The sequence below is a fragment of the Eremothecium sinecaudum genome, chromosome VII (genome assembly GCF_001548555.1).
Source record: "Eremothecium sinecaudum strain ATCC 58844 chromosome VII, complete sequence".
In the NCBI taxonomy this organism is placed as follows: domain Eukaryota; kingdom Fungi; phylum Ascomycota; class Saccharomycetes; order Saccharomycetales; family Saccharomycetaceae; genus Eremothecium; species Eremothecium sinecaudum.
Window position 1 is genome coordinate 103,936 of NC_030898.1, and position 25,130 is coordinate 129,065.

General features: G+C 39.3%; 14 protein-coding genes and 2 non-coding genes across 16 annotated transcripts; 9 read left to right on the forward strand and 7 right to left on the reverse strand.

The window, feature by feature from the left end:
- Window positions 1–261: 261 nt before the first annotated feature.
- SFA1 (bifunctional alcohol dehydrogenase/S-(hydroxymethyl)glutathione dehydrogenase) lies at window positions 262–1,407 on the reverse strand (the record flags this gene model as incomplete). The annotated part of the gene is made up of 1 exon (XM_018133792.1): window positions 262–1,407. One exon carries the CDS (start codon window positions 1,405–1,407, stop codon window positions 262–264), a length of 1,146 nt encoding a protein of 381 aa, XP_017989045.1.
- Window positions 1,408–1,844: 437 nt separating this feature from the next.
- Window positions 1,845–2,582, forward strand: COQ9 (ubiquinone biosynthesis protein COQ9; the record flags this gene model as incomplete). Its single annotated transcript, XM_018133791.1, has 1 exon — window positions 1,845–2,582. The coding sequence occupies one exon, from the start codon at window positions 1,845–1,847 to the stop codon at window positions 2,580–2,582; it is 738 nt and encodes a 245-aa protein (XP_017989046.1).
- Window positions 2,583–2,669: 87 nt separating this feature from the next.
- YKE2 (tubulin-binding prefolding complex subunit YKE2) lies at window positions 2,670–2,999 on the reverse strand (the record flags this gene model as incomplete). Its single annotated transcript, XM_018133790.1, has 1 exon — window positions 2,670–2,999. The coding sequence occupies one exon, from the start codon at window positions 2,997–2,999 to the stop codon at window positions 2,670–2,672; it is 330 nt and encodes a 109-aa protein (XP_017989047.1).
- Window positions 3,000–3,200: 201 nt separating this feature from the next.
- PBA1 (Pba1p) lies at window positions 3,201–4,048 on the forward strand (the record flags this gene model as incomplete). The annotated part of the gene is made up of 2 exons (XM_018133789.1): window positions 3,201–3,206; window positions 3,272–4,048. 2 exons carry the CDS (start codon window positions 3,201–3,203, stop codon window positions 4,046–4,048), a joined length of 783 nt encoding a protein of 260 aa, XP_017989048.1.
- A 213-nt stretch (window positions 4,049–4,261) lies between these two features.
- On the reverse strand, window positions 4,262–5,896 carry NOP56 (snoRNP complex protein NOP56; the record flags this gene model as incomplete). The annotated part of the gene is made up of 1 exon (XM_018133788.1): window positions 4,262–5,896. One exon carries the CDS (start codon window positions 5,894–5,896, stop codon window positions 4,262–4,264), a length of 1,635 nt encoding a protein of 544 aa, XP_017989049.1.
- Window positions 5,897–6,397: 501 nt separating this feature from the next.
- Window positions 6,398–7,888, forward strand: CDC6 (AAA family ATPase CDC6; the record flags this gene model as incomplete). Its single annotated transcript, XM_018133787.1, has 1 exon — window positions 6,398–7,888. One exon carries the CDS (start codon window positions 6,398–6,400, stop codon window positions 7,886–7,888), a length of 1,491 nt encoding a protein of 496 aa, XP_017989050.1.
- Window positions 7,889–8,037: 149 nt separating this feature from the next.
- On the reverse strand, window positions 8,038–14,367 carry BPH1 (Bph1p; the record flags this gene model as incomplete). Its single annotated transcript, XM_018133786.1, has 1 exon — window positions 8,038–14,367. The coding sequence occupies one exon, from the start codon at window positions 14,365–14,367 to the stop codon at window positions 8,038–8,040; it is 6,330 nt and encodes a 2,109-aa protein (XP_017989051.1).
- Window positions 14,368–14,608: 241 nt separating this feature from the next.
- Window positions 14,609–15,301, reverse strand: SOP4 (Sop4p; the record flags this gene model as incomplete). The annotated part of the gene is made up of 1 exon (XM_018133785.1): window positions 14,609–15,301. The coding sequence occupies one exon, from the start codon at window positions 15,299–15,301 to the stop codon at window positions 14,609–14,611; it is 693 nt and encodes a 230-aa protein (XP_017989052.1).
- Window positions 15,302–15,469: 168 nt separating this feature from the next.
- Window positions 15,470–15,513, forward strand: AW171_hschr74065. The gene has a single exon (XR_001930124.1). It is a non-coding gene; the product is annotated as an HGLSNR189 (small nuclear RNA).
- A 437-nt stretch (window positions 15,514–15,950) lies between these two features.
- RPS14B (40S ribosomal protein uS11) lies at window positions 15,951–16,838 on the forward strand (the record flags this gene model as incomplete). The annotated part of the gene is made up of 2 exons (XM_018133784.1): window positions 15,951–15,960; window positions 16,432–16,838. 2 exons carry the CDS (start codon window positions 15,951–15,953, stop codon window positions 16,836–16,838), a joined length of 417 nt encoding a protein of 138 aa, XP_017989053.1.
- Window positions 16,839–17,072: 234 nt separating this feature from the next.
- RPS22A (40S ribosomal protein uS8) lies at window positions 17,073–17,465 on the reverse strand (the record flags this gene model as incomplete). The annotated part of the gene is made up of 1 exon (XM_018133783.1): window positions 17,073–17,465. The coding sequence occupies one exon, from the start codon at window positions 17,463–17,465 to the stop codon at window positions 17,073–17,075; it is 393 nt and encodes a 130-aa protein (XP_017989054.1).
- A 384-nt stretch (window positions 17,466–17,849) lies between these two features.
- On the forward strand, window positions 17,850–18,187 carry RPL39 (60S ribosomal protein eL39; the record flags this gene model as incomplete). Its single annotated transcript, XM_018133782.1, has 2 exons — window positions 17,850–17,855; window positions 18,038–18,187. The coding sequence occupies 2 exons, from the start codon at window positions 17,850–17,852 to the stop codon at window positions 18,185–18,187; spliced, it is 156 nt and encodes a 51-aa protein (XP_017989055.1).
- A 223-nt stretch (window positions 18,188–18,410) lies between these two features.
- AW171_hschr74069 lies at window positions 18,411–18,499 on the forward strand. Its single transcript, XR_001930127.1, has one exon. It is a non-coding gene; the product is annotated as an HGLSNR65 (small nuclear RNA).
- Window positions 18,500–19,357: 858 nt separating this feature from the next.
- Window positions 19,358–20,539, forward strand: OLA1 (Obg-like ATPase; the record flags this gene model as incomplete). Its single annotated transcript, XM_018133781.1, has 1 exon — window positions 19,358–20,539. The coding sequence occupies one exon, from the start codon at window positions 19,358–19,360 to the stop codon at window positions 20,537–20,539; it is 1,182 nt and encodes a 393-aa protein (XP_017989056.1).
- A 158-nt stretch (window positions 20,540–20,697) lies between these two features.
- On the reverse strand, window positions 20,698–21,582 carry SCO2 (putative thioredoxin peroxidase SCO2; the record flags this gene model as incomplete). Its single annotated transcript, XM_018133780.1, has 1 exon — window positions 20,698–21,582. The coding sequence occupies one exon, from the start codon at window positions 21,580–21,582 to the stop codon at window positions 20,698–20,700; it is 885 nt and encodes a 294-aa protein (XP_017989057.1).
- Window positions 21,583–22,155: 573 nt separating this feature from the next.
- CHS2 (chitin synthase CHS2) lies at window positions 22,156–24,909 on the forward strand (the record flags this gene model as incomplete). The annotated part of the gene is made up of 1 exon (XM_018133779.1): window positions 22,156–24,909. One exon carries the CDS (start codon window positions 22,156–22,158, stop codon window positions 24,907–24,909), a length of 2,754 nt encoding a protein of 917 aa, XP_017989058.1.
- Between the last annotated feature and the right edge of the window lie 221 nt (window positions 24,910–25,130).

The following is a 25,130-nucleotide window of genomic DNA, read 5'->3' on the forward strand; positions in this document are numbered from 1 at the left end:
TTGAGTTATACGGATTTTACTGAATGTTGGAGTTTGAAGGCTGTTCAATTAACACTAGAGTATACGACTATTTTATGATATATTTATAACGTGTACATACTCTAACGCTTAAAATACCTATACTGCAATTCTGAACTATCATAATTAACAGCATAATGACAGCCTTCAGCAAAGTTGTATTTTAAAACATCTTTTTAAGATTCAAATCTTGGCCCCAACATTAAAATGACACTGAATGCCTGAATTCTGCGGGATAGGCGCCTAAAAGTGAAGAACAGTCCTCAAACAATCACCGTGGTGTAGGTCTTCTAAACCTTTGTTAATTTCAGAAAATGGTCTTGTATGCGTAACGAATTCATCAACTTTCAATTTGCCTTCAAAGTAGTCAGAAATCAAGTTACCCATCTCTGAACGTCCCTTAATGCCACCAAAAGCAGTACCCTTCCAAACACGGCCCGTAACCAATTGGAAAGGTCTAGTCGAAATCTCTTGTCCCGCAGCTGCAACACCAATAATAATGGACTGACCCCATCCCTTGTGGCAGCACTCCAATGCGTCTCTCATCACCTTTACATTACCCGTACAATCAAAGGTATGGTCAAGACCACCGTCCGTCATCTCAATGAGTTTGGATACAATAGTGTAACCATCTTCCAACTCCTGAGGATTGACAAAATCGGTAGCACCAAATTGCATTGCCCACTCCTTCTTCTTATTATTGATCTCAACAACAATAATCTTCGAAGCCTCACGGCTCAAAGCACCTTGAACAACACTTAAACCAATTGTACCAGCTCCAAATACCGCAACCGTATCCCCCTTTTGGACGTTGGCAGTCTTAAGCGCCGCACCGTACCCAGTAGTAACACCACATCCCAATAAACAGACCTTATCCAAAGGTGCTTTCTCATCGACAGCCACAACACTAACATCGGCAACAACTGTGTACTCAGAGAACGTAGAGCACCCCATAAAGTGGTAAATGGTCTCACCTTTGCTATTCTTAAACCTGGACGTACCGTCAGGCATTAAACCTTTACCCTGCGTCTCCCGAACGGCTCCACAGAGGTTGGTCTTGTTAGACTTGCAGAACTTACATTCCATACACTCTGCAGTATATAGAGGAATAACATGATCACCAGGTTTCACATTGGTAACGCCAGGTCCAACGGATTCGACAATACCAGCTCCCTCGTGTCCTAGAATTGATGGGAAAATGCCCTCAGGATCAACACCTGACAACGTATATGCATCAGTATGGCATAATGCAGAATGAGTCATTTTGATACGGACCTCATGAGCCTTTGGGGGGTCAACAGTAATAGTTTCAACCGTCAGCGGTCTACCAGGTTCATATGCAATGGCTGCTTTACACGAGATAGTATTACCTTCGGTACTCTCCGTCATCTTAATTGCGTCGTTGATAATCAATCTATGGACTAACTTACTACAGGCTTAAATGGTTAATCTAGGCAAACTGGTAGTGTTTTGTTTATATGAGTTTAAGAAGAGTTGTAGTGAAGATGATTAATCAGAAAACGCAGTTACGGTTGCCAACTGAATGAAAGACGCAAAATACGAAGTCAATAACAAGGGTCCGTAATTGCTTACTATATAGCTAGTCAAAGTTTTATGCTTTAAATATCTAACGCAATTACTCCTTATCAGTGACGATGGGCTTCTAGAGCAGTTCTAATCTCCTTGTAAGGCGCCTGTTGCTTCTCGGTAACGGGATATTTCTTCACATTATGGAAAAAAGCCGTTCTTGCGAAATGCTGCTAGTAAGCTATATAGGATCGCATCGGCTGAAGGAGATTAGGCTACTTATAGAATAGCAAATTGCAATGTTTAGGATTGCTAGAAGGTTTTATTACTCTAATGGAGTTGAGCATGTAGCTAGCAATGGCTTGCGGCCGTTACTATACGGTAAGAACTCGGTGCAGTACAAGGTACTGGACAGGGCACTAAAGAAGCATGTGAGTCGGGAAGGGTTCAATGAGCGTGCGATAGTGAATGCAGCCAATGATTTAGGATATTCGTCATCTATTATATGTGGCTTAAGTGCTTTCAATTCGCCTAGCGTGTTAAATGTGCAGTCCTCGGTGTTAGAGCTAGTGAAATTTAATTTGGTAACGAAGAGAGTTCAGCTTCAGGAGGGCCTGAAGGAGGATACGACTCTGGAGGACTTGTTTTTGAAGCGTGTGGAAGCTGATATGCCAATTGCGGGCCAGCTGAGCCAGATGATGTCGATTTTGGCTGTCCCAGGACAGTTTTTGGTTGATACTGGTCTGCCTGAGCTGTTTCAGCTGTCGGATGATATGATCTACTTCTCTGTGGAGAAGGACCACAACGACTTGGCGTGGTACTCGAAGCGCATGGCGGTGTCAATGGCGTATGTGGCAACGAACCTGTTCATGACGAGAGATAAATCGCCAGGTTTCCAGGAAACGATGGACTTCGCCAGGACCCGGCTGCGCCAGGTTGAAGAGATGGGCACTATGTACAATAACGTCGAGGAGTTTGCCTGGTTCCAGCTCATGATGAGCATCAACTTGGTTAAGTCCCAGCTTTCTCGAGGATGAGACGACTGACTTATATTATATAGATACATATAGCACAAAATGATATACATGGCAATTTCCTGTTACCTAAATATGCTTTTCAGAAGTTCAGGCTTTTGGCATGGTTTTCAAGAGGTCGTTCTTCGCCTTTTCAACGTTCTCCTGCTTATTTCTGATGTTGTCTTCGCAGCGCTTGATCTCAGCTTCAATGAATTCTAGTCTCTTGGTAACATTCGAGCGCGCTTCATCCTGTTCTACAGGAAGTAGCACGCCACCAGTGAGCTTATAGATCTTTGATTCGTCCTTCAATGCGTCCAGTTCCTTATTAACAATTTTATTTTCCTGCAGTTGTATTTCAAGCTTTTGTCTGGCGACAATTAGCTGTTCCAGCTCGCCTTGTAGCTGATTATATTCCGTAGCAGCTTGATCAGAAGACATTGCGAGATTCCGAGAGTCTAGGTTACTATTATTTGTATTGTTTTAAAGACAAAATGCTGTGTACGCTCGCTAAAAGCTTGTGATGTATTGCACTTTTTCTAACGTAGAAAGTATATGTGAGCATGTACTAACTAAATATTAACAACTAACTTAAAATAAAGAAAAGATCTCTACCACTTATTGATTTTCAAGTATATCGCAATGATTGTATGTTATATTAGTGGCATTTTATCTTCTTTGGGGCTTTCCATATACTAACATTAGTGCTACAGTTTAAACAATGGTATTCTGACCATATTCCTAGACACCAGGTTGATTCAATCAACTATTCGGACCCCAACTCGCTGCTTTTAAACGCCGAACCAGAGGTTAATATCTCTAATGAGATTACTAGGAAGTACTCGAAAGGTTTTGTTGTGCCATACTCTATGAGTTGGCTCTTTCCTCCGGATGTTATACATCTACAAGAAATAAGTGAAATTAGTGCTACTCTAAAGCAAAATGTCGGTGCAAGCTCTAGGGATGTGCAGGATAATCTTAATGGACAATTTTACGAAGTTGAGTCGAAGCCTACTGCAAAAGAGGTTTGTTTGTCTTACAAGTTATACGAATATAATGACACCCTTATTGTGATAGTATTAGAAGATGACATGAAATATCCGCCAATTTTGCATAATTATCTTTCTGAAATCGTAGCTAAGGTTCTACGAGAAGCTACCTCATCGCTTACAATTCTGGTTAACTCTGATCATGTCACTGGTGTGAAATCTCTAGAGGAATTGGAGCCACCTGAGTTCATTAAAGGGGCTGTCGCTGCTTTAGTATTATCGTTATTAGGGCATTGTGGTGGACCTGATTCGAAGGACAGTTATATCTTAGTACAAAGTGAAGGCCCAAACGGTTTTGAAAAGCACAATATCGCGGTTGTAGATGATCTTATTGGACATATGGCAAGCACATTGTCACAGCCGGCTGACTACGTTTCGTCGACCTATAACTGCTGGAAAATGCATGCTGGATCGCAATTCCAGGGTGGTCTGTACCTATAGTAAGATTAGTTGACTAAAATAGGCTAAATTTAATTCACAATTTGTTAAAGAAAGGGTTAATATATAACTAAATAGTATACCGGTCCGACAATTTTAATATATGTATTTTATCTCTATTAGATCAAATAGGGAACCTTGTTGACTGTGGTATAAAAGCTATTATCTCTTAAATGTACATGCAGGATAGTTTATTAAATCAATCATTTTATTCGCTTAATCCTTCTTCTTATCTTTCTTCACCTTCTTTTCCTTCTTCTCCGCTTTATCCTTCTTCTCCTTCTTGTCTTTCTTGTCTTTCTTCTCCTTCTTCTCCTTCTTCTCCTTCTTCTCAGTCTTCTCAACCTTCTCGACCTTTTCGACCTTCTCCTTCTTGTCTTTCTTGTCCTTCTTGTCCTTCTTCTCCTTCTTTACTGACTTTTCTTTCTTCTCTTTCTTTTGCTTCTTCTCCTTCTTCTCGCTGTCGCTGTCGCTGTCTTCTTCATCTTCCTCATCCTCTGCTAATTTTCTCTTCTTAGAAGTCTGTACAGGTTCTGGCTTGTCTTTGTTAAACAATTTCATAGCTTCTTGAATGGCAATTTCATTCTTCAAGGTGGGGCTACCAGTGGCATAGAACTCTAGTCTTTGCTCAACTTGCTTCTTCAATATTTGACCGAAAGCATTCGTAGGTTCATCAGAGTAGTTGTCGATTCTGGAGGCCATTGAACATTTGTTAGCCAAATATCTTGATATTCTACCCTTGTTCTTAGCACTAGCCTTGGAGATGAAACCACTGTGGTAAATTAAACCGTACTTTGGAGTGTTACCTTTGGTCTTAAGAGCTCTGAAAAGGGCCTTTTCGGCACCTAGAATTTGCACTGTAGAAGCAGCTTGCTTGGACAAGTTGGTTAGAGAACCAGCGTGTGAGATCAAACGAGCACCGATGACTTCACCAATCAACTCTGATAAGTTAGGAGCAACAGTGTGCATCTTCTCAGACAAGTATTCGTACAACTGTCTTCTGTAGTCAACCAACCCAACAACTCTCTCAGCAAAAACACAAACGTTTTCCATGTCAATCTCAGATAGGTCTTGACCCATAGAAATAACAGCGTTGCTAATAACTCTTTCAGCAATACCAGAGTCGTCGTCTAGAATTGCAGTCAAATCATGCAAAGAGTCCTCGTTCAATGAGGACTTGTCTCTAATTTGAAGCACCAACTTCGCAAACTTGTAGTTATCGGGGACCAACTTGGCCAACTCTGGGAAATGCCATCCGTACCATTCCTTGACTCTCATCGCAAAAGTATTAATGTCCTTGTCCAACTGATCCAACAAAGCAATCGCTTGGATAATGTGGTTGTCGTTCTTCTGCACAGAAAACTTAACCTTGGCACGGGAGTAAGCGTGACCCAAACCCAACTGAGCTCTTTCCAAATCACCAGGTTGCAAATCCTTCAACAACTTGCTACCGTGCAATCTCACACCACGCAACAAATCTTGGGCAAGTTCATTAGAAATACAGTCAACGTATGGAAAGTGTTCCTTAATAGAAGGACCCAAGTTCTTGTCGGAAATACCTAAAGTAACTGACTTCTTGGAAGATCCCTTTGGAAGATTCAAATCTAGGACAGCCTTCAAGTGTTCAGAAACCAAACCCTCAGAAATATCATTAGCATTCTCTAGAGCTTGTGCAGCACCCTTGAATGGAGCAAAAGAAACTTGTTCAACCAACTTGGTGAAAGAACCAAAGTCATTAATTTGCTTCTGAACTTCCTTCAAGTTTGAACCAACGTCATCTTTCTGTAACTTAACTTTGAAGATACCGTAACCAGTTGGTTCTTCGAATAGCAGATATTCGATAGGAGCCATGATAACCTGAATATATATCGATCTTTGCCCTCTAGCAAACAATGATTCTCACAATCTCTCTCTCTCCTCATCTCAATAATAAAACCAGAGCGTCAGAAAATTTTTCAGGCGATGCCCGCAAAAGAAACGACTCTTCTCGTCACGTGATTGACTATCACGTGATATTAGAAAATGAACAGTCACGTGGCTGTCGTCCCGCACGGTATTACCCTTTTCGGAAAGCTAAGTTGGTGATAATCCTAACGCGTATAAACAAAAATAAGGCTGCTGGTTCGCGTAAATAATGGGAACCTTTTATGAGATAGGGCTGTCAAAACTTACGTGAACAACGGTTGCCACTGGCTACTTACGATGAATTCGCAAATGATCTAAGATTTAAAATAGTACTTATTAGAACTTACATTAGCTAGTTTTTAGTTCTCATAACATTTTTAAACTTTTAGTCTGGAAGTTTTAACATATTGTCAGGTGCTGAAGGTATAACAGATATATATAATATAAATGTTATCAAGAACTAAAAGGACTTTATTACCTTTTGAAGATGAAGCACCTCCTTTGAAGAGGTTTCATGGTTTGTGTACACCTCCAACTTCTCCTGAGAAGAAGGATATATGTGTTAAACAGGTAGCCGCCATTGAGAATGATGATGTGATAATAGAGCCAAGAAGGTTGGTATTTGGTGAATGTTCACTTTATTCAAGGACAAAATCGGTTTTACAAAGGTCCTCGGTTGTTAATGTTGCGGCGCCATGGCTTCCTACAAGAAAAGAGCAGTACTTGGCGATTGAAAAGTTTCTAAAGGACACAATTGCATCAGATCACGGGAACTCGTTGTATATCACGGGACCACCTGGTACTGGAAAGACGGCACAGTTAGAGCTCTTGATGAAGAAGAAGTTTAAGGATGACATCGAGGGTGGAACTGATGGGGAATCCCGGGTGTTGGATCAAGGTTTAGCGAACACCTTACATTACGAAGTGGCTCCTGGAGACTATCGAAAGGTCAGCGTGATCACTTTGAATTGTATTGCATTAAGAAGACCTGAGGCTATCTGGTCTAAAATTCACGAACAACTGAGTGCTGCAGGTTGTGGTGATGGTGGCATTAATACTATGGGGGGACTACAGGAGTTCTTGGAGAAGCATCGTGATACAGCTTTTGTTGTTGTATTAGACGAAATGGATAAGTTGCTGACATCTCGCTTGGATGACACCAACGCCAGAAAGATCATAGTGGAGCTGTTTCTGCTCGCGAAAATGCCATCTGTGAGGTTTACGTTGGTCGGCATTGCGAACAGCATGGATATAAAGGATCGGTTTTTGAATAGACTAATGTTGGCGTCAGACTTCTTGCCTCATATCGTTAACTTCTCCCCTTACACGTCTGAGCAAATGTTTGAGATCGTCAATAGTAAATTGAAGATGGTGGATGAGAGCGAATGTATTATACAGCCCATGGCCATCAAGTTTGCTGCAAAGAAATGCTCGAGCAACACAGGGGATCTAAGGAAGCTGTTCGATGTTTTAAGGAATAGCATTGACATTGCGGAACTTGAGTCTATACGCAGTAGCTCGTCACAGCCTGTGGTTCGGGTGACGTTGACGCATGTAGCGAAGGTATTCTCCACATACATGGACAACTCTTCTACAAAATCAAGAATTTCAAAGTTAAACATGCAGCAGAAAATGGTATTATGCGCACTAGTTAATAGGGAGAACTATGCTGCAGACCAAGGAAGGTGCTCAATTGATGACGCATACGACTACTATTCGAAGCTTTTGTCATCAACTGTTGCAATTAACCCATTGAAAAGAAAAGAGTTCTTGGAGAGTTGTGATGCATTGGAGATGTGTGGAGTTGTATCCATAGAAAAGGGCAAGCATGGAAAAAAGGCCAAGCAGTTGGTCAGGTTGATAAAATGTACCGTTGATGAAAAAGAGTTTCACGACGAAGTATCAAAGGTTGAATTACTTAAGAGATTGATTGTCTAAAGGGTTCAATTAGACAATTATCGGTATAAAGGGAACGATAAATAATAAAGAATTAATACTAATAAAAATTATAATAAACACTTTTTAATGCATCTAGCTTTCATTTCTGTTAATAAATTTAGAAAATAAACTATATCTCACATCTATAATCACATCCAAATATGGATATATCCTTGCGAGTCTCCTGCAGCTATTTCTGCACGGGTTACTTCGGCGACTTCGGAGGAGTCCGAAGTCTGTTCTTTAGTTCTAATTCTTGATGATATTGCAGTTATTTTATTCTCCTTGCCTGAAAGGATTGACTGTAAACGGATTAAATCCCACTTGCCAGACCTATTTGTCAATTCATATAGTCCTATTTTGCCCGCATCATTTCCTACAATTACAATGTCTTCTTCTTTCCAGTACATATGCCTTTTCTCTGATGCATCAATATTATTAAAACTCATAAATGAGATGGCCGTAATCCTCTCTTCTAATGCTATGCTTGTATATTTGGTACCATTCAAATCATAAACTGTAACTTTACCATCTTTTGTTGCAGTTACAATATTGCCGGTGCTTCCAGATAAAGACGCATGAGTTGCCTTTTCTGTAATAGTTTGGATGACATCACCATTTAAAATATCCCAAGTATACACAGCTCCCGAAGTGTCAAGCGTTAAGAACGTGTTATATTCTTTAGCTGCAACAATTTCTTTGATTTCGCTAAAATGACCATAAAAATTCTTAACGTGCTCAACATGACTACTGTCACCAGTGACACTGGCTTTCCATAGCTTGCATATTCCAATATCATCTCCTGTGATAAAATAGTGATCATGATAATTAGCTAAGGATGTAATAGTGGTGGAATGCATGTTCTTGAAAAGTTTATTTCCTACCAAAAGAGACGTTTGTTCTGTTACCCTTGCAGTAGTACCAAGTAATGCAATAGTATCATGAAAATATCCAGTCCATTGAGGCTGGTTATGACTGTAGCTAAGCTCAACGGATGCAATTGTACTTTGGTCGTCAATTGCTGATGTCATCCTGACGGATGAATCAGGCAGCCGTAGAGTATCTGAGAAACTATTACCTAACTGGCGAATTCCTCTAAAATTCCTTGGAGGATGCGGCAAGTCAAATAATTGAAGAGGTGTCTGGCCAAAATTGTGGATTATGCCAGTAATTGTTCTGCGCTCATTTTCATCGTTTATACTATCTAAGTGAACCGCACCAGGATAACTCAACCTGTTGAAAACGTTTACCGATTCAATAGCTTCCTTGCCTTTTTGCTTAAAACCAAATATTAGGTCAATCCATTTGTGTAAGTTTTCAGATACATACGGACTTTCCAGTGCTTCTCGGTTCTTGCTGATAAAAATCTTGGGGTCATTTTTCGCCCAAGGAGGTAAAATAACGTCCCCAACCTGTTCGCCTGATTGTAGCTTTCCGAATTCATAGTCATTAACATTTGTTAGGAAATCAGGCAGATAGAAAAACTCTGGTATTAGTTCACGTACATCGGTAGTATTTTCGCTCGAAGCTGATTTCCACGACCGTTCAATGGAGTTAAATATTCTATCGGGCGGGCCAAATCTTCCTCCCTGCAGCAGAAGGTATGAAACCACAAATGGTTGCAAACGAATCAAGTATGAAGAAACAATCATTGCTGAAGAGTAATGAGTTCCATAGTGAAATGGTGGAGAATTATCGTCCTCCAAGGCCGACAAAGCTTCGTATCTCTCGACAAATTGTTGCATTATGGTGCTGTCCTGTACACCGATCGGTTTTGATAAATCCCTAAAGCTCTTAGGGTCACTTAAATCAAGTTCCTCACTTGTATAATCAGCTATTACCCATGGAAACACCGGATATTGTGTTAAGTCGTTAAATGTTCTTCCAGCCAGGGTGTTAACGATTATTAAATAATAGAAATTAGAAATATACCCATTTCTCCATAATTTCAATGACTGCAAAGTATCCACTAAGTTTGCTGTTGGTGAAAACACGCTCGCAAACTTTGTTGACAATGTAGCTGCAGATATACCATTTTTAAAACCGATTTCATATGTGCGCTGATTAACACCATTTAAAGTTTCAAATAATACAGGATCCATCTCAGTTCCCTTGAATGCCTTATCCATATGTCTGTAAACATTATCTCTTACAGTCGTGTTTGAAAAAGTTACAAGGCAACTCCTACCGTGCTCAAAAATGAACTCAATTGCAACATCCCGAAGTAAAAATGGGCGCTTAATCAAAATCACTAATTTTGCAAGTTCCCATGAAATTATTAATCTCTCTTTTTCATTTTTGATTGATGACTCTGTTGTACCTGCTATCAGACGTGCTGTGACATCACGCGCTGAAGATGGAACATCTGCTAAGTTACAAACTTTCTTCTCCTTAGATGAAAAGATATAATTTTCGATGAAGTAAAGATGGTAAGACCCCAACACTAATATTCCTTCCGTTAAATTGAGTCCTGTTATTCTGGTGCAATTCCATATTCGCCTAATGTTATCGCCGCTTTTTAAACTTCTTAGAACTTTGCGGTTATTATCCTCAGTATCTTTATTGGCAATATCAAGCTTCTCTATATCTGGAACCAATTTAGAAGGCACTATTCCGCCATGGTAGTATTTTATTTGATTTGATTGACTATTAGGCGTTATAGTCCTGTCAGTTACCAGTTGTTGATTGTCGCTATTTTCAAGTGGATTGAGGTATAATGAAACCAGCCGCTTTTTCATACGATTATAGTCTTCACATGCGTCCAAAGACCATTCTTGTCTGAAAGTGCTGCTAAACCCATGAAGCTTTTTGAACTTTTCGGTATCAAGTTTCAAATCATTCATCTTTTGATGAGAATGGATCAGATCTCCTTCAAGATCATTAATAAAATTTAAAACTCTTTTCGACTCACTTTTCACTATTTTCTGTGCAAATAAAGCGTTATCTTTCTTGAAGATGTTGTAAATATTCTGCGTTTCAATCAAAACGTTCTCCATAACACTTGACTTTATTTGCAGCAAGGATTCATACGCTGCGCCTTTGGAAGAAAATTCATTACTATCATTCATAGTCACCTTTTTAACAAGTGTATTCTGAAGGAATTCCGAATAAATGGGATCAAAGCTAGCCGTTGCTTTAGGTGACTGTAAACTTCTAATTACCTCATCGTCATTTGACGCCATAATTTGAGAAAGATACCCAGAGATTGTTTCTCTGTGCGACCGACTTAAAATATATGCAACCGAACGCAATTTACCTTCATGATGAACTATTATGGTCCTTAAACAGCTGACGGCTAATACCACATTTTCATTTCCGGGAAGCTTTTGGATACAATATATCAAAAATACCATACATATAGATGAAAAATCCTTTTCAACTTTACTGGTTTTCATTCCAAATAATGCTTCTTGAAAAAACAGTAGTCTCTTAAGGAATTCAGTCCATTGCACTTCAGATAACCCTAGCTGCTGATTCATAATTAGATATAGGAAGTTGTACATCACAGATTGCACAAGTTGGATAAGCTTACTAACATCGGATTGTTTCGGGTTAGTAATGCTGCAATCCTTTACAACATCTAATAAGGTCAGTCCACACTTTTGTAGCCTCAAATATTCCTCTGGATCGCGTAAAAATGAACATAATAAAGCCTGAACTTCTTCAAAAATACCTATAATATTCTTAAATACTGAGGGCGTTTGTTGAAGTTGAGCTTCTAAGATAAATTGCGGCTCTAGAAACTTCTCCAAAACAATAGGAAGAATTTCCATACAAATAAATGGCTTGATGTAGTTAATATGCTTGTTGGAGGTCTTCTTTCCAGTGTAGGGTTCATTCGCACCTTTCATGGATAAAATTCCGCGCAAGTAATCTAAAAAGACTAAACTGTGATCTTGCTTTACGTGTCGCAGAACATTATTTGCCATGAACTCAACTATGCAGGCCGCTGACTTGCGATGTAAGTGCTTATGCGGTGAGGCTTGTAAACTAACCAATAAATTTGAAAGATGCTCAGTCAAAGGGGATGCATTAGGGTCAAATAATAGAGTTTCAAAGTTTCCTCCATTTGCGGATTCTTTTAACATGGAAATATATGAGCAAATGCTAGATTCTAAGCGTTCGATAACAGCTTCTTCAACTCCACGATCAACAAAATGTTGGAAGAAAGAGAGTATCAAAGCATGGACTTCAATTGCTATATGGGAAATATCCGTTCCTTCCAGGTGAGCTGTTCTATCATAATCTGGACTATTTGGATCAATCGCCTGGCCTACTGATATCGAAAACAGCAGTTTCACGATCTTCTCAAGTCTAAAATAAGCAGTGGACTTTAAAATCGACAATAACAGCAAATATCCACCACTTTTTGCAAAGGACTTATGAGCGCTATGCTGGATTGAAAGGCATTTAAAGAGGAGCGAAAGGCCTGTTACAGTTAGAGATTCACCGATGGATCCCTCATTTATTATTACCATGAGAATTTTAAGTGGAATTGAGTTGCATATTTTTCCCACCATAATTTGGTCATCTTCTTTTAGAGCTTTTAGGAGTACTTTATCAATTGAATTGAGCACAATATCCGCACTCTCAAAATGGTAGCTTTTCAGCTCGTAGTATACAAAATGTAAAAGATATGCAATATCCTTATGGGTTAAATCAGTCTGTAGTAAAGATGCATAAAAGTTTACCAAATCCGGGCGTAAATTGTTAATAATATTTTGTTTCCCTGCTTCAGAGTAAAGCAAATGCTGTTGGATAGTAAACGCTTCAATTATTTTCAAATCCTTTATCTGCAATTTATTGTATTCACTATAGTTGGAGTGTTGTATCCAATCAGTCTGGAATAGCAGAAACCTTAAAATCTCACATTGTTCCTGTGATATAGATGCTCCATTCGCCCATAACCCTAAATTCATAACTAGCTTCTTGTATGCATCTTTATTTGATATCATTGATAATGACGGATCATCGTTACGCCAGCCGCAAAAACCTAGGATTAAATTTAAGAAATCAATTGACATGGCAGTTCCAGATTTCTCTGATAAACTACCAGTTAACAAGTGACTTAATAGCGTATATCCAAACTCTGATTCAAATTGTCTTTTCAAACTTCTACACTTTAGTAAAATAAAAAGATGTTCTAGCAGCCCATAGATAAAGCCCACCTCGCTTGCTTCCCATATGAGAATGATAACTATTCTCAACGCAAATATGGCGTTCATGTTCGATAAAATATCACTGCTTTTATAATAGAGACACTTGCTGTACTCAGCAGCATTATCATCGGATAGTGAAAGCGTATAGCTAGCAGAGTCTCTCTCTAACGTAGCAATCCACGTCCTAGCTAGCCGGTCATCTAATATATTACTTTCCGCAAGACTCCTGAATTGAGTATAATCTACCATGTGTTGTGTTCCTCCCAAAGCCAGGTTTTCGTAAAAAGGAGCCCAATCTTCATTCACACACCATAGTAGTCCCATCTTATGAATCAGCTTTAGCATTGAACCCGAAAGATCATTTTTCCATATAGTGATTCTGTAAAGCTTAAACGATGAATTTGTTGAGCCAAGCTCCAACCTGTCAAATACATTAATTTCGCTCTGTATTAGGTTTACAGATTGTACGTTGTTACCATCAATGTTAAGAGTTAATTGAATACCGTCAAATACAAGTGCCACATGATAAATTGTCAATAGGGAGAAGTCAAACGCATCGAACATGGCTATGATAAACTCATCATTTGTAACATAAAGTACGCCTTCTTTTACTTCGACGCATATATTGCCCGCAATAGTCAGGATTCGGTTCGAGCTTACATTCAACAACTCTAACCATATATCTATAGTGAATGACGTTAATCCTGTTTCCAGGAAAAACATATAATAACAATTCTCAAATTGAAGGTAGGATTGTAAGTACGGCTCCGTTAGCCCTTCCGCAAGGTGGTTCAATACATTAAGTTTTGAAGACCTATTACTATCAATATCCGTGTATAAAATAAGTAAATCAATCGGATTTGCTGATACTGAAAGAACATCATAATAGAGCTCCCTTAGTCTTATCAATACGATTTCATCTTCACACGTATCGAGCCTTAATTTTAAATCGCCTTTAAGCCCGAACTCATTTGCAAATAACTGTTTATTGAGAAGTGAGTTACTTATCAGCAATATCACAAGTTGTAGTGCAACTGCATAACCCGTTCGAGTGCTCTCATCGTACTCATACTTTATAAATTCTCTCCAAGCATCATAATTATTTTTGAAGTCCCTTACCGCGGCTCCCAAATTAGTAAGCTTCTCAGCAAACTCGAGTTCAATGTATTCTCTGATTGAATCCTTTGTATTCCCGTCAATGTGGAGATTTGTTAATAGCTCACGTAAAATATGTTGTTTTGATTCTCCTTCGCCCTTCTCGAAGCTCAAATCAAGCAATTCATCCAGCAGCTCGGCCAAATTTCTGGTACCATTAACCATTAGTTGCTATCAAAATAGTTTTCTGAAAGTTCATGCGGTTCGGTGGGATTGTTTAATCGCTTTTAATCGTGGCATAAATATGTAGAATTCAATCAAGGGATAAAATACTAAAAGCGGTTACTTTAGCCGCACGAGCAATGAATTACAAAGCAAAATTAAAATGTCGGAATAAATCATAGCAAAGTGTCCTCAACTACCTTTTTATATTTAATGAAGCTACAGTTACATAAAAGCTGAACACCTATTTCCCGTACTGTTCCTTAACCTTGGTTAACTTCTGTTCTCTAACGGCCTGCGCAACTTCCGGATCGAATTTCTCCACCAAAATCGGAAGCAGCATCAAGGCGATTATCGTAATAACTGCCGCCAATTTGTATTTGGAGTTCACTATACTGGCAAGTGGACCGCTACTGAACATGCCAGGATTCCTTGAAACGTAATATGACCTCCAGGGCACCGCTTGTACGTATGTTATAACAATATCCGGGTCAACATCTAGCTTCTGTAATTCATCCGGATATATAATGTCAGGAGATGGAAAATGCTCCTTTCCAAATATATTTTGATAAGCATTGATGGTAACATTGTTCTCATTGCCATTGTTGATAATCTCTATCAGTACTCTATTAGGCTTTAAATTGTAGTCTAGTGATTGCGGCACCAGCTGATAATATGTAGGAGTGCTACCAGCCTCAATAGGCACATCTGTAAATTCAAAGTGGCCATGTATATCTTTCAAATACGCCTGAGCCTTGTATGGAGTCCCTGTGATATTTCCGACTTGATACAGTTTAAAACTAGATCGAACAACAGTCTCATGAGTGATATCTTTAGGTGATATGTCTAGCCTGCCTTTAATTGTAACGGCAGAGCATAGGAATGGTATAAACGCAAGCAGGTATAGGACGTTGAACATCGTATTGACACCGTACATCACCAATTAGCCCACGAAGTTTATATAGTACCGAAAACCCTATAATATCCAAGGTACTAATGAAATTACTGGTTACCCGGTCTTATGTTTTATGGTTAAATAAATTTTTTCACTGGTAATCTGTTAATCTACTTAGCACTGTTAGTTCAGGTTTGTTTTAATACCCTGTACATTCCAAGAACAGGTATTATTGTAGTGGATTTGTGACGGTGTTTATTGCCAATCTTTCAGACAATATCTTCTCTACAACCTGTTCGAGATCAACGTTTTATTAGCCTGCCACGGTATTTGGATCCTACACGAATTACACCACGTGCATGTTCCTCATATGGGGCCTTACATATGTATTTACAAACCAACCAAGTAGAAACGTAGTTATGAAGGCCTTTAGTGCGAGTATCCAATCGTAAATAATCCACTCACTTAGTGAATAGCTTTCTGGCATAAGGGTTACGGCACGGGAGCCGCCGACAGGGCGAATGGTCTTGTGACTGTTAAGATGTATGGGTTCCGCACCCATACATTTGAATTTTGATTTTTCCTTCCCCCCCCCCGATGCGGACTCTGTGAAAAAACCAAAACTATAAAACTGAAATCTTGAGCAACTGTAGCGTTCTGAACATTCAAGTAACCAACGAAATCATCCAGAATGGCTAAAGGTACGTGAGGGGTGGTATCCTGCTTAAAACCGTTTAGTTGTTCATAAGAAAACCATTAATGGCTTTTTCAATTTCCTGTTAAGGTGAGTTTGGCGCATCGTGATCTTAAGCATCGTTTTACGGATAAAACAACTGTTTATAGTCGAGTCCCCATTGGGAGTGTTGAGAGATGTTTTGGACTTCATGTTCACTGCGTGGGCAAGTCCAAGACTGTAAAGTAGCTGTTGCATAGCACCAGCGAAATTTGAATCTCTCATTTGCTGTGAAAAGCCGCTTCATATAATGCGCGTGTCTCAGGTATATGCAGTGCTTATGATCAGGATTGTTCACGTCGTATTCACAGTCGAAATCTGCTAGTGAGCCAATGAGCACATTGCAACTATTGCAGAAGAATAGTCAGCTGTTTTTTTTAAGAACTAACTAGATAGGTTGCTCCGTGGAGTCTCCATTTACTAACTAAACGATTAACAGACATGGCTCAAAACCGTGACGCTTCCCAAGTTTTTGGTGTTGCTAGAATCTACGCTTCTTTCAACGACACTTTCGTCCACGTGACTGATTTGTCCGGTAAGGAAACCATCGCCAGAGTTACTGGTGGTATGAAGGTCAAGGCTGACAGAGATGAATCTTCTCCATACGCTGCGATGTTGGCTGCTCAAGACGTTGCGGTTAAGTGTAAGGAAGTCGGTATTACCGCTGTCCACGTCAAGATCAGAGCTACTGGTGGTACCAAGACCAAGACTCCAGGTCCAGGTGGTCAAGCCGCTTTGAGAGCTTTGGCTAGATCTGGTTTGAGAATCGGTCGTATCGAAGACGTTACCCCAGTTCCATCCGACTCTACCAGAAAGAAGGGTGGTAGAAGAGGTAGAAGATTGTGAATTCCTTGCAAGTTATCTTGTTTGGTTTTCAGCTTCCCACTTCTGTGCATATATAGCTCCTATACATGTATATCATATATTGTAACTCCACATCTTTTTTCAACCAAACTACTTTATTTCTGATCAGTTCTTTAAACGAGTTCTAATAGCACTATAATAATAAATGAATACACTGTTTGTATTAAATTACACAGTACACAACTCTATCTATGCACGCAAAGAGCAATAGTAGGTTTAGTAAACGAAACCCAAGATTTTACCAGCAACGTGCTTTCTGTGAGCCTCTTCGTGGTCCATAATACCTGCAGAGGTGGTCAAAATAACGTAACCGAATTGTCTAGCTGGCAACAAGTTCGCAGTCCACTTTTCCATATCGTTAATCTTAACGTTGAATCTTGGGGAAATGACACCACACTTGTTCAATCTACCGTTTAATTGAACAACAATCTTACCAGATCTGTGGTCATCAATGTATTCGAACTCACCAATGTAACCGTGCTTTTGCATAACTTGCAAGAACTTGATGATCACCTTGGAGGATGGTCTGATCAAGACTTGACGCTTACCGGACTTTTCAGCGTTGTTGATGGCATTCAAAGCATCTGCTAGTACAGAGGTTCTGGTCATTGTTACTTGTTGATATTCCTAAAACAAAAATTCGAATAGCCTATTAAACCTCTAACCAAGTAATGATGGATATTGCAAAATTCATGTCATGTTACCTGTAAAAGAAGCGTGAGTTTAGCGCGTATAGCGAAAATCGAAAATTTCACGGTAAACCGAATGACTGTTGTCCGTAGTAGTGTAATGTATGGGTTTACATGCTGTCTTTCAAAGGCTCCAAAATGGGGTGTGTGGGTGTGTGGTGTTTTGCGTCGCTTAATGCCCTCCGAGTTTTCTACTCGCAGGGTGGCGCCAGTTTGTATGGCATCTGCTAACTAAAAAACAAGATACTGAAGTGAGTTTGCCACCATAATTAGCGCGAAAGCACAGTAAAGACAATAATCAAAGATGGCTGTATGTTAGAAGTGTTAAGAAGTGTTAATCAACTGGTTGCGGGCAACTCAAATGTACTAAGGAACGGCCGGTGTTGACTGCTGACGGTCGACTTATGGGTGATTGTCGCATAAGCGTCACATAGACATTGAGTGCTGCAAGAAAGATTACAGAGAGGGCTTATACTAACGATATTATTACAGGCTAAGAAGTCCTTCAAGATCAAGCAAAAGTTGGCTAAGGCTAAGAACCAAAACAGACCATTGCCACAATGGTTCAGATTGAAGACCAACAACACCATCCGTTACAACGCTAAGAGAAGAAACTGGAGAAGAACCAAGATGGGTATCTAAGCGAATTCCATGTCATGTGGTATTTCCTATGTACATTACCGCTTTGTTGAAATCGACTTTTTATCCCAGCTTGCTTGCTAGAACGGTAGCTTTTCTTTAACGGTATGCTTACTTTCTAGATTAGTGTAACTTTGTCTTTAATGGTATATTTGTGCAAATATATATCTCACTAATAAGCCTTTTTTTGGATATTAACTACATCTATTAGAGGAAGAAATATATGCTCTCAGAGAGATTCCCAATGTTCAAACCACCAATCATTAAAAATTTCAGATACTATCTAGCATAAGAAAGGTTTCACATACTCATCATTGCATATATTAATCTACCCTCTAAAATTTAAGAATTGGGCTTTTGTAGTATGTGTACGGTAGCCTGCCAATCCTCTGATTGGCTGATGTAGACTGCCTTTACCGTGCTAACCGCCCTTCAAGAACTTTAACAGCTGTTGCTGCTTGCTGGAGTATTGTGGGTGGGAAGTGGAAGTTGTATTTCTTCGCTTCTTAAGTACTTTTTTTATTTTCTTCCTATAGGCAATCGCGATAAGTTAAGCAGCAAGGGAAATGAGGGCTTGCCAAAATACGTAGTAACAATCAGCTCCCAGGAGATCGGATTGAGGCCTTTCCCTGCCTAGTTGTGAGCGCTGGAGCTACTTAGCGGCTAAACCTATAGGTCACGTGCTTATATACAAAAATGGCGTCGACTGGCACCCCAGTAGCTACATTACGTCAAATTTATGGTGCAGACTGTGTATAGTGCGGGATTGGTGTACTATACTACCATATAGCTTTGAAATGTTTGAGTAGTATCCGTTCTCTCTACCGAAGATTTTTTTACGCTAATTGGCAACCCTTTAGGCCTAGACAGCAGAACATTTGGGTAGTAATGTAGTTAGAAGCCTTGAACACCAATTCATAGTTTGAAGATAAAAGAACTAGATAGGAGCCATCGTTTACGTCTTCTATTAGAAAGTCGCAATCGGTACTGCTCTAAGATCATAAATAAATTTCAGCATGTTAAAAAAATTTTCATAAGCAACATGAATTTAATACTTGAAGAACCTTTTTGATTTAACAAAAAATCAGACATATACACTAGTCCTTCAATTAAATTTGGTTATTTTTACCTAATAAGAACCAGTATTAATTGCACTAATAATTTTAAGACATAATGCCACCAAAGAAGCAAGTTGAAGAGAAAAAGGTTTTATTGGGCCGCCCTGGTAATAACTTAAAAGCTGGTATTGTCGGTTTAGCGAACGTTGGTAAATCAACTTTTTTCCAAGCAATTACAAGATGTCCATTGGGTAACCCAGCCAACTATCCTTTCGCTACTATTGATCCAGAAGAGGCTCGTGTTATTGTCCCATCTCCAAGATTTGAGAAATTATGTGAAATCTATAATCCTGCTTCTAAAGTTCCAGCTCATTTGACTGTTTATGATATTGCAGGTTTAACCAGAGGTGCAAGTAAAGGTGAAGGTCTAGGTAACTCTTTCTTGTCCCACATTAGAGCTGTTGATTCCATCTATCAAGTTGTTCGTTGTTTCGACGATGCTGAAATTATCCATATCGAAGGTGACGTCAATCCAGTTAGAGACTTGGAAATTATCAACACCGAATTGAGATTAAAGGATATTGAATTCGCCAACAAACATTTGGAGGCTATTGATAAGATAACAAAAAGAGGTGGTCAATCCCTTGAAGTTAAGCAAAAGAAGGAAGAGGCTATCCTAGTGAAGAAGATTATTGAGTTGTTAGAATCCGGCCAAAGGGTTGCAAACCAATCGTGGTCTCCTAAGGAAGTTGAGATCATTAACTCAATGTTTTTGTTGACTGCCAAGCCATCTATTTACTTGATCAATCTCTCTGAGAAAGATTTCATCAGGAAAAAGAACAAGCATTTGTTGAAAATCAAGGAGTGGGTTGACCAATACTCTCCTGGCGATTTGATCATCCCATTCTCTGTCTGCTTCGAAGAGAGACTATCTCACATGTCCCTTGAAGAGGCTGACGAGGAATGTAAGAACTTGGGTGTCCAATCTGCTTTGCCAAAAATCATCACTACAATGAGAGAAAAGCTAGAGTTGATTTCTTTCTTCACATCTGGTGCTGACGAAGTTAGAGAATGGACCATTAGAAAGGGTACTAAGGCCCCACAGGCTGCTGGTGTCATCCACAATGACCTAATGAACACCTTTATTTTGGCTCAGGTTATGAAGTACGAAGATGTTGTGGAATACAAAGATGACAATGCTATTAAAGCTGCAGGTAAGATGCAACAAAAAGGTAAAGAGTACGTTGTAGAAGACGGTGATGTTATCTACTTCAGAGCAGGTGCTGGTAAGAACTAATCCTCATTGACTCATATGAATTCATGTACTCGACTTATAAATAGCCATTATGATAGTCGCTTTATACAACTCTTGGAACTCTTTCTTAAGTAATTCAGTTAAAGATGTGACCTAGAAATAAACAGCCACGTTATATACAAGAGCTACATCGCTAGCAATTAGTTAAATAGGAAAGAATACCATTTCTCTTTTCTTTTAACACGCTCAGCTTGGGGAACAAACGCTTTAACATGTTCTTCAATCCTAGCAATACCTGTTTTCTCATCATACTGTCTTCCTAGGACATCAATAAATTTACCTTCTGGGTCCATCAAATAGAAGAATATAGAATGGTCCACCAAGTAGTCCTGACCAGGCTTAATATTTGGTGGGGTTGAAAAGTAAACTCTATATTGTTTGCATGCGTTCTTTACTTGCTCGTAAGTACCGGTCAACCCGATAATATCAGGGTGAAATTCGCTCAAATATTGTTTCAAAATCTCAGGTGAGTCTCTAGCGGGATCGCAAGTAATAAATATTGGCTTTAGTTCAATTCCCTTTTGCTTTAAACCATCTAGCCATAGAGATAACTTGTCTAATTCATCAGGGCAGATATCAGGACAACGACTAAAACCAAAATAAATAATGGAAAACCCACCTAGAAGATTCTTCTCAGTAAATTCATTTCCATTGAAGTCCACTAATTCAAATGGTCCACCGACAGCAGGCTTACCATATCCTCTGTTAGCTTCTGCTTCCTTTTCTGTTTCTAATCTCTTCTTCTCTTTTCTAAAGTAGTATACCAAGACACCTCCGATAGCGAATGACAGAAGTAAACCTTTCCATGTATCAAACTCAATAGAGCCAGCTTTGTTCACTTTACTAGGAGGTTCTTTGCTTCCTATAGGAATTCTACTTAGGGGTCTTTTCGTGGAAGGCTCTTTTGTTGGTGTCTGAAGTCGAGGCTGAACCGTTGAGAAAAACTTTTGCGATAGTACCGGATAGTAGAGTGATCTACTTAAATTGAGCGTAGCGCCTGTAATGAGTTTGGTCCTCGAGAGCATCTTGAGTTACTTCAGTATTCTTCTCGTAACTTAAATTCTTAGTGAGCAGTTGATTGTCACAATCTAGTGTAAAAAATTGCTTAGCCTTTTAACCAGCTGCTACTGTACGACAAAGTCCTGAAAACCATAATATATACACATAAGAAAGCTATTCAAGTTGAGGGCGTTCAATTGATTCTTCTAGTTCTATATATCGTAGGGGCATTATCTTGTTAACCTTTTTAAGATGGTTCGGTCTTCTTAATATACTGAGGTGTATCAAGAATACCTTCTAAAATGTCGTTATTCAATAAAAGAATACCAATATGGGAAATTTAAATGGTTCCAAATATGGTTTTGCTTCAGATCGAAGAAATTCATGAGTCAATAGTATTGCTTATATTATTATTCTTCAATTTCAGAGTTTCCAAATGTATGTTTACTTTATGCCCAAAAGAGTATATTACCATTTTACATTAAAATGCAAGGACGAAGTACGTAAAGAAAAAGTGTTCTTTGATGCTTTCATTTAGAATTGGTCGTCAGCTTACTTTCGATTGGCAGTTAGTTTGATTCGCTTTGTAGCATAACGGAATGACGGTAAACCCCTTCCTTAATGATGAAATAACACCTCCGGCATCACCTGCAGAAAGAAGAGCATTTATTAATAACGCTAATCCAGGTGGACTAAGGTATAACTCCCCCACAATTCCACCTGTTTTGCCAAATGCTCACCTTTCACCTCATCGTGCGCCATCCTCCCCATCCAGGGCGGCTGCAAGGTACTCTCCTCAGAGATCTAGTATATTCAATGCTGAAAGTCCTCATGCGGTAACCGCCAATAACAGGTATGAAGCTAATATGTTACAATCACCTTATAGAAAGCAGCATGCGGTCGTTAATATTTCAGATGATGAAGATGACGATGATTCTATATTCTTTGGAAGCCCATTGCGCAATAATCTTACCGCTTCCTTTAAAAGTTCTACTGACCGATCGACTTCTGATTCTGCCAATATTAATGTAGATACAGAGAGTACCCTTTCCGGGGATACCATTGGAAGCACAATTTTTCAACTGAACCACCCTAGAAGGGAATACACTAGGCGCTATCAATCAGAGGTAAGAAAAGCCCCTCCTCCAGAGAAGCGGAAGAATATATTGACATTAGACAATCCAATCCCCAGTGGCTTATTAGGAATTTTGCCGTGTGGTAATTCTCATGAATTTTCTGAGATGAGATACACAGCCTGTACAAGTAATCCTGACGACTTTGTAGAAGAGGGCTACACCTTAAGAATGGCCGAAATGAATAGAGAGTGTCAGGTCGTTATATGTGTTACGCTTTTTGATGAAGACAAATACAGCCTTGCAACCACGTTACACTCTATCCAAAGAAATGTTGCTCATTTATGTAAACGTAGCAAGTCATCCGTTTGGGGTAAGAATGGGTGGAAAAAGATTCAGGTAGTAATTGTAAGTGACGGCAGGTCACACATTTCTAACGGTACGCTGGATTATATGAGTGCGCTAGGAGTGTATCAAGAGGATATGGCTAAGTCATCTGTTAATGGTCAACCTGTCCAGGCGCATATTTTTGAATTGACCACACAGGTATCAATAGATGAGACACTAAATTACAAAAGTGGAAGTGTGGTACCCTGCCAAATTGTGTTTTGTTTAAAAGAGCAACGAGTGAACAAGATAAATTCGCATAGGTGGCTTTTTAATGCATTTTGCCCAATTTTAGATCCTAGAGTTGTCATCTTAGTTGATGTCGGCACAAGGCTAAATGATACGGCAGTATATCATTTATGGAAAGTGTTTGATCTGGATTCTAATGTTGCTGCTGCTGCTGGTCAAGTTACTACTGTGAAGGGCAAACTTGGTTACAAATTGCTCAATCCGTTGGTGGGTGCACAGAACTTCGAGTATAAAATGTCAAATATCCTCGATAAGCCGGTAGAAAGCGTCTTTGGATATCTTTCAGCTCTACCAAGTGCCTTATCAGCCTACAGGTATATTGCTTTAAAAAATCATGCAGACGGATCAGGACCTTTGAGCTCCTATTTCCTTGGTGAGAAACTTGATAGCAAGGTAAAGAATATTTTTACAGCCAATATGTATCTCGCTGAAGGCAGGATACTATGTTGGGAACTGATAGCTAAACGTAACTCCAATTGGGTTTTGAAATACGTTAAAGAAGCTCGGGGACAGACATCAGTTCCTGATACACCTGCGTCGTTTATTTCACAGCGCAGACGTTGGCTCAATGGATCTATGTTTGCAGCATTCTATGCACTAACTCACTTTCCCCAAATATGGTATACTAGACATTCAAAAACCAGGAAAGTTTTCTTTCATATCAAGCTCCTGTACCAGTTATACCGCATGCTACATGTCTGGTTTAGCGTTGCGAACTACTACCTAATATTTTATTATTTGGCGGGTTCTGTAAACCAACTCATTCCTCATGGTGATGTCTTGTTGACGATTTTCAAGTACTTGTTTATTTGCGGAATTTCAGCGATGTTTGTGGTTGCTATGGGGAACCGTCCTCGAGCAGGTAGCCATCTATTTGTAATATCGATGGTATTACTGGCTATTTGCTCAGTATATTCTCTCACATGCGGTATTGTCTTTGCAATACAATCGCTAAAACATCATGAAACTCCAAGCTCCGAATTTGCGAATAATATGATATCACTACTTGTAACCAGTGTGTTCTATGTCGCTTCTTCATTTATCTACTTTGACCCATGGCATATTTTTACCTGCACTATCCAATATTTGTTAATGTTACCAAGCTTTATTTGCACTTTACAGATATTTGCGTTCTGTAATACCGATGATTACACATGGGGTACTGGCTGCTATATAGATGATTATGGGCAGGATGTAGTGGAATCTAAGGCTACCATTGCGGAAGGTCCAGATGGTAAACAGGTTGTTGAAGGAACTGAATGGCCACAGGATGTTGATAAAAAATACCAAGAAATAAAACTTAGACTAAAAAATAAGGAGATAACGGAAACCTCCTATGATGAGGTCCAAATGAAGTTGGACCACTATAGCGACATTAGGTCGAGAATTGTTATGTTCTGGATGCTGTCAAACTTGATTTTGGTTATGACAATAACTGAAGCCTACGACGTGCGTCAGACAACCGGGAACAAATATTTGGCATTTATACTATGGTCTGTAACTGCATTTACTGCTTTCCAGTTCCTGGTGTCTGTCATCTTCGTTTTAATGAAAGCAGTAAGGGCTATAGTAGCTTGGAAACGTAAGACTGAGTACGAAGATAACAGATTCTTTAGTATTTTCCACAAGAAAACCGATTTTTAGTTCGTAATAACATATTTTACTAACTATCACTACATAAAATAGTATGACCTTTAAATGCACATAATTCTTAACCTAAAATAAATATTAATTCCCCTCATTTTAATACTTTAGTTGTGCCATTATGTATAGGAGAGCAGTATTCATTTTTGCTATAGTCCCCGACGCTGTTCCAACGTAAGGATCTAAAAAATGACACAAAATATCTGTCCACCGATCGCACA